At 51.1% G+C, this 6749-nt stretch overlaps 1 protein-coding gene across 1 annotated transcript; it reads left to right on the forward strand.

Annotated features, from left to right (window-relative positions):
• Positions 1-875: 875 nt before the first annotated feature.
• Positions 876-6070, forward strand: KRT5 (keratin 5; the record flags this gene model as incomplete). Its single annotated transcript, XM_080705855.1, has 9 exons — positions 876-1421; positions 1973-2187; positions 2948-3008; positions 3118-3213; positions 3350-3514; positions 3883-4008; positions 4273-4493; positions 5290-5324; positions 5769-6070. The coding sequence occupies 9 exons, from the start codon at positions 876-878 to the stop codon at positions 6068-6070; spliced, it is 1767 nt and encodes a 588-aa protein (XP_080561981.1).
• Positions 6071-6749: the final 679 nt, after the last annotated feature.

Consider the following 6749-nt stretch of genomic DNA (forward strand, 5'->3'; position numbering starts at 1 on the left):
AGCAAGAAAAAGGTTAAAAGGCACACAAAGTGTAGGCTTAGGAGGAGCTGGGGGGGCACAGCTGGCCATGAGGAGGGCACAGTGCTGCGTAGCCAGGCTACAGGTTCTGTGTTCTCTGCTCCTGGAGCTTGGGGCTTGGGGGAACCTTTCTGGCCTGAACCTTGCAGGTGCATTTGCCTATGGGCTCTAGGATAACTGTGCCTCCCCCAAGAAAGAAGTCATGCAGGGAAAGGATCACTTTGCTTCAACCTCTGGCATGTACCCAAGATTCAAGGCTATGGATTGCCTTTCTGTGAGTGGAAGTCCCGTAGCAATGTCCTGCCTAGCAAAGTGTAAGAAGAGCAGATCATTGCCAGGTGGGGACTCTCTTTGGCCTCCATGGATGGGCAGTTTCCCCTAAGCTGGCAGGGCAGCATGGACCATGCTGGGATAGCGGGCCATCCCCCTGGTCCTGTAAGGGCCCCTAGGACAGAGGCCAAGGCCCACTGCCCTCTTACTTCAGGCAGCTGCTCTCAGTCCCCAGGCCCATCGTGAAGAGACTAACTGCAGCACTGCAGAACTGCTGCCAAGAGATCAGTGCTGCGAGGCAAGGTTATTTCTAACTGAGCAGAGACTGCCAGGAAGCCAGCGTTTGCACCCCGCACCACTGTGCAGGTGTGCCGGCTGAGCTCACAGCTGCCCCCAGGCATGCCCAGCCCACTTAATCATTCACAGCTCGACAGCTCTCCCGCCCAGCCCAGCTCTGAGGGGATAAAAAGGGGCATTGCAGTTCCCAGGTAACAGAGCCACCCACCGTGTCCTGCTGAGCTCTGTTTTCTCCAGCACCTCCAATCTACTACTGCCCAGTACTCTTGCTCCACCAGGAACAAGCCATCATGTCTCGCCAGTCCAGCGTGTCCTTCCGGAGTGGGGGCAGCCGCTCCTTCAGCGCCACCTCTGCCATCACTCCATCTGTTTCTCGCACCAGTTTCACCTCCATGTCCCGGTCCGGGGGTGGCGGTGGTGGCAGGATCAGCCTTGGGGGTGCTTGTGGAGCAGGTGGCTATGGCAGCCGGAGCCTCTACAATCTGGGGAGCTCCAGGAAAATCTCCATCGGCGTTGGCGGTGGCAGCTTCAGGAACCGATTTGGTGGTGGCGCTGGTAGCGGCTTTGGCTTCGGAGGTGGAGCCGGCAGTGGATTTGGTTTTGGCGGTGGAGCTGGTGGTGGCTATGGGCTCGGTGGCGGAGCTGGCTTTGGTGGCGGCTACGGGGGCGCTGGCTTCCCGGTGTGTCCCCCCGGAGGCATCCAGGAGGTGACCATCAACCAGAGTCTCCTTACTCCTCTGAACCTGCAAATCGACCCCGCCATCCAGCGGGTGAGGACGGAGGAGCGTGAGCAGATCAAGACCCTTAACAACAAATTTGCCTCCTTCATCGACAAGGTGAGCCGCCATCTTTTGGAAAAAACCACTTCTAGTCTAGAAGAAAAGCCAAAGAAAGAGGGAAGAGGGATGATGTTTTTCAGGCTTGGTGCAAATACCTTTGTTGTCTGCAGTTGTTTCCACTGGTTTCTGGGTTCTGGATTTGTGGGTCTACTTTATTGATTAGTCTGGAAGCTTGGAAAGCTCTGTCTTATTTCTTCCCGTTCAGAGGTGACCCTATAAGGGCCCCTTGATTACTATGGAACAGAGAGATTGGCTCTGGGACTCATGTAACAGGCTGACTACACAGAAAGGCGCATATGCTGGTCTGGCACCACACTCCTGCTCCAGCCAGCTGCTCCTGACTCTAGCTGTGTCCTGCATAAGGGTTTCATTTTCCCTAAAGAATGAGATTTGGTGCCTCACTCTGGACCCTACCTGCCCCCATGTCCCAGGAGGCACTGCACATGGGAAGGGTTTGGGGGACACAATGCAAAGGGAGGCACAATAGTGAATAGCCATAAAAAGATTAAATAGAAATGTCTATTTCTCCACACTCTGCTCCCCTCCAGGTGCGCTTCCTGGAACAGCAGAACAAGGTCCTGGACACCAAGTGGACCCTGCTGCAGGAGCAGGGCACCAAGACCGTGAGGCAGAACCTGGAGCCTCTGTTCGAGCAGTACATCAACAACCTCAGGAGGCAGCTGGACTCCATCCTCGGGGAGAGAGGCCGCCTGGACTCAGAGCTGAGGAACATGCAGGACCTGGTGGAGGACTTCAAGAACAAGTGAGTTGCAGGGTGGGTGGAGACAGGGGCATTGACGTATTTTTGTACCTGATAAGTTTCATAACCAGACTTCTACTGATGCCTTCACCACAAGCTAGATGCATATACCTTCTACAGGTATCTATAGTACTAAAAGAAAAAAAAAATCCTGGTCTTTTGTCTAGAAAGTTCCAGCTCCAGGCTCAGCCCTTCTGCAAGGCACTTAGCCAACAGCCAGGACCACGAGTGCCACAGCCTTGGCACCACCTTGGTGAAGTGCGCCACCATAAAACCCCCTTGCTTTCTGGAGACTTCCTCCCCAGGGTATTGAGCTACACAACATAGGCTCTGAGTGCTTCTTCTCACAGCAGCAACTGATGACATAACCCATCTTGGTGGATCACATAATCTCCTTAGTCACATGAACCAGCAACTGGGCTGCTAGTTTGGGGTTTTGTTTCTTTTTGTAAATGGATCTGAAAGCTGACAAAGCAGTAGAAAAAAAATGACTACATATAGAATCGGGGAGAAACAGCACAGCTTTTCTACAGAAAAATTCCTGAAGCAACTGAATTCTAGTAATAACAGAAGGAGTACCTTGTAGGCAGCTTCAGAAAAGGCAGCATTCTAGTGGGTAAGGATCTTGTCCTGGGCTCACACTATCAGTGTTCACTTCCTCTCTGTCTCTTGAGATCCAAGAAGCCCCTTGTGGAATTCACATGGACTTTGTGCAAGAAAGGCCCCTCACCTGATGAATGCTTTCTGTCCCTCTCACCACCAGGTACGAGGATGAAATCAATAAGCGTACCACCGCTGAAAACGAGTTTGTGATGTTGAAGAAGGTGGGTGTGGTAAAGGGAACCTGCAGCCAGCTGGGGGCTATGTTTCCCTGGGGGTGGAGTCATGGAAGCCAGGTGGACATGGTACAGTGCCAGCAACCACTTTCCCCAGGATGTGGATGCTGCCTACATGAACAAGGTGGAGCTGGAGGCCAAGGTCGATGCACTGATGGACGAGATCAACTTCATGAAGATGTTCTTTGATGCGGTGAGAAATTTAGCTAACTTTTTCATGTAGGTGGGTTTTCTTTTCTCAAGTTGACATCCCACAATGAATGGAAGATTTGAATGGAACTGACATTAAATAACAGAGAATCAAATGATGACTTCAAATCTTCCTGCAGGAGCTGTCCCAGATGCAGACACATGTCTCGGACACATCTGTGGTCCTGTCCATGGACAACAACCGCAGCCTGGACCTTGACAGCATCATCGCTGAGGTCAAGGCCCAGTATGAGGACATCGCCAACCGCAGCCGAACTGAAGCTGAGAGCTGGTACCAGACCAAGGTGGGTGCTGTGGCTAATGTCTCCTGAGTGAGAGAACGGACCAATGCCCAGTATTCCTGACAATGCTAAAGACGCAGCCCCTGGGGCATGCTGAAGCTATTTGCTATGAGTTATGGGAATAGCCATGTACACACTTTCCATACAAATCCCAGAACCTGAAAAGGAATACACAGCAGTGTCTCTAGGAGCGCTAAGACACTAGAGGAGAAAATATCTAAGATCAGCTACACCTCGAAAAGGCCCAAATTAGCCCCAGACCATAGATAATACCCCACTTTCCACCTATGGGTAGCTCCTGCCTGAGAACTTGGGGTAAGTACTTTATACCCTCATGTAAATGGACTCTTTCCTCTTTCTGGTGGCATCAGTATGAGGAACTGCAGCAGACAGCTGGCCGTCATGGTGATGACCTCCGCAACACCAAGCATGAAATCGCTGAGATGAACCGACTGATCCAGAGGCTGAGGGCTGAGATTGAAAATGTCAAGAAACAGGTAGGGTGAGGTTGAAAGAGGGCAAAGAAGGGTGCCTGAGCTTTGAATGAGAGACCTATTTTGCTTTATTCTTGCTAAGCCGACATGCATACATGAACACATACACAGAGCTGGAACAAGGGGCAGCGTTGCAGTGTTCCACCACTCGTGGGGACCAGGACATATGCACTGGCTTCTCTCTGGAGCCCCAGATAATTTGATTTGCTTGTTGTAGAATCTCAAAAAGAGGCCCTTAGGTCACGCCCTTCTGCTTTCCCTACGTAGTGCACCAACCTGCAGAACGCCATTCTCGAAGCCGAGCAGCGCGGGGAGCTGGCCCTCAAGGATGCTAGGAACAAGCTGACAGAGCTGGAGGAGGCCCTACAGAAGGCCAAGCAGGACATGGCCCGGCTGCTGAGGGAGTACCAGGAGCTCATGAACACCAAGCTGGCCCTGGATGTGGAGATCGCCACCTACCGCAAGCTGCTGGAGGGCGAGGAGTGCAGGTGGGCTGACGTCGTGGGCCCACGGGGGCCTCTCACTTGATAGAGTGGAGCTTCTCCACCACAAGGGTGTAAAGCACACACTCAAGTGACCACTGTCTTGTGCGTGATGATTACACATCATCCATCCAATTTCAACCTGACACATGGGTGTACTGCAGGCTTCAACCCACTTTGCTCTCTTATTCTCACCATTCCTGGTGTTGCCTCCCACCAAACTAAACAGGACAACTCAGCAGAGGGGTCCTGAGTTCTGTTCCCTTTCTGCTTTTGCTCATGTTCTTTTCCAGACCCCAGTGCCCATGCCACGCCCATCTCCACCCCTGTCCACCTCGTTCTTCAAGTAGTTCTTTCTCCAGGAAGCTTTTCATGATGATCCCAGTTGGCTTTGGATTCTTAAACGACTCTGTTTTCTTCACTCTTCTGACATTGCCCATCACCTACTTTCTGTCTGAGTATCTTCTGTCTGAGCTAAGTTCTCTCAGATAACATAAGTTCCAATAGGCAAAAACTGCTTTATACATATTCATATTTACCACAACCTCTTACTCATGCTTTCCTTGAAATGGGTGGAGGACAATGTGAATTATAATCTTCCTCTGGCAACCTGTGTGTTGGTCAAGTCCTCCTCGGGAAAGTCCCTCTGGAGGGCTCCCTCTTCCTCTAACTTAGTCTCTCAGGCATGCACACTCCTGGTTAAGAATGAGCTATCATCACAGCCCTGGGAGTTATCCACATAGACTAATAATGCTATCTTTGGGGGAGTTTTTAATTCTCATTTCAATATTTTCTTTTTCAGGCTGAGTGGAGAAGGAGTTGGGCCAGTCAACATCTGTAAGTAACTTTGAACTGACATCCACCATGATAATATGGGACATTTGGTGCCAGCTCAGAATTTTGCTGTTTGTCGATAGCAGACATTCCCTATCCCAATTTATAGTTATTTAACACAGAAGCAAGTGGTGGAGGGGACAGAACACAGGTTGGGACATGAGCAAGGTGGCTGTGTCTTATCTTTTAAAGGGTCGGTCATGTGTCATGTACAGGTTGAACCTTGTTCCCCTGCTTTGCACCTTCTTACCATATATACCTGGCACCAACCATTGCCCAAAGGGCCTACCAGTTTGCTGTCAGGGACTTTGGCTAATTGACAGTTCTTCTCTTGCAACTCTGTAAGGGGGACTGGGTGTACTGCTCGGCAAGGAACAGGATCAAACAAGTTGCCTGTGTAGAATCCACATAACATACTAGTCTCACCACTTATTTTCCCCCCTGCAGCTGTCGTCACGAACAGCGTGTCCTCTGGCTATGGTGGAGGCAGTGGCTTCGGCGGCAGTGGCTTCGGCGGTGGCCTCGGTGGAGGCCTGGGCAGTGGTCTCGGTGGAGGCGGCGGCGGAAGCTACTACTCCAGCAGCAGCGGGGGCGTCGGTCTGGGCGGTGGGCTCAGTGTGGGGGGCTCTGGCTTCAGTGCAAGCAGTGGCCGAGGGATGGGAGTGGGCTTTGGCAGCGGTGGGGGCAGCGGTTCCAGTGTTAAATTTGTCTCCACCACCTCTTCCTCCCGGAGAAGCTTCAAGAGCTAAAAAGAGCCCACTGCACATCACTGCCTCCAAGGGCAGCCCTGGCTGTGGAGCTGCCTCTTCTAGGAAGCTGCCTAGGCCAAGTTTTCCCCTTTTCTGGAGAGTAGTCTAGAATCAACCTTCTACAGGACCGTGTGCAGGTTCTGTGAGGGCCCAATATCCAATGTCTTGTCTCTTATGTCACAATTTCATATTCTGCTTCAAATCAGTCTTTAGGTCTCGAAAACATGGCCCTTGAGACACAAGAATACAATTTTTTCCAGGATCTAAGCCAGCAAAACAAAAATCCCACCCCATTGCCTGCCCCAATTTTGACCCGGTTCTACTACCTCCAGAGTGTGTTCAATAAAATGCTTTTCTAATATAAGGTGTGGTCCAGAACTGTTTTTTTGTCCAGGTCTACCTCCATCCTGGACACCTCTGAGGGTTAATTTGTGCAGATGTGATGGGTTCCTTTGATGACAGGATGATCTTGAAGGGAAAGTGGCCAACAGGGATGGAGGAACACAGGGGAGGTTGGGAAAGCCGACAGCAAAAGAGTCTATGCAGGATACGAATGGGAACTTCCATTGCGTTGCATCTTGGACAGACTTTAGAGCCTTTTTCCAGTTTACAAGTAACAATATAAATTTCTGAAGCCCAAAAGGCCTGAAAGATGTTGGGCCGTTTCTACTATTGTGGG

The sequence above is a fragment of the Muscardinus avellanarius genome (genome assembly GCF_963383645.1).
Source record: "Muscardinus avellanarius genome assembly, chromosome: 11".
Taxonomy (NCBI): domain Eukaryota; kingdom Metazoa; phylum Chordata; class Mammalia; order Rodentia; family Gliridae; genus Muscardinus; species Muscardinus avellanarius.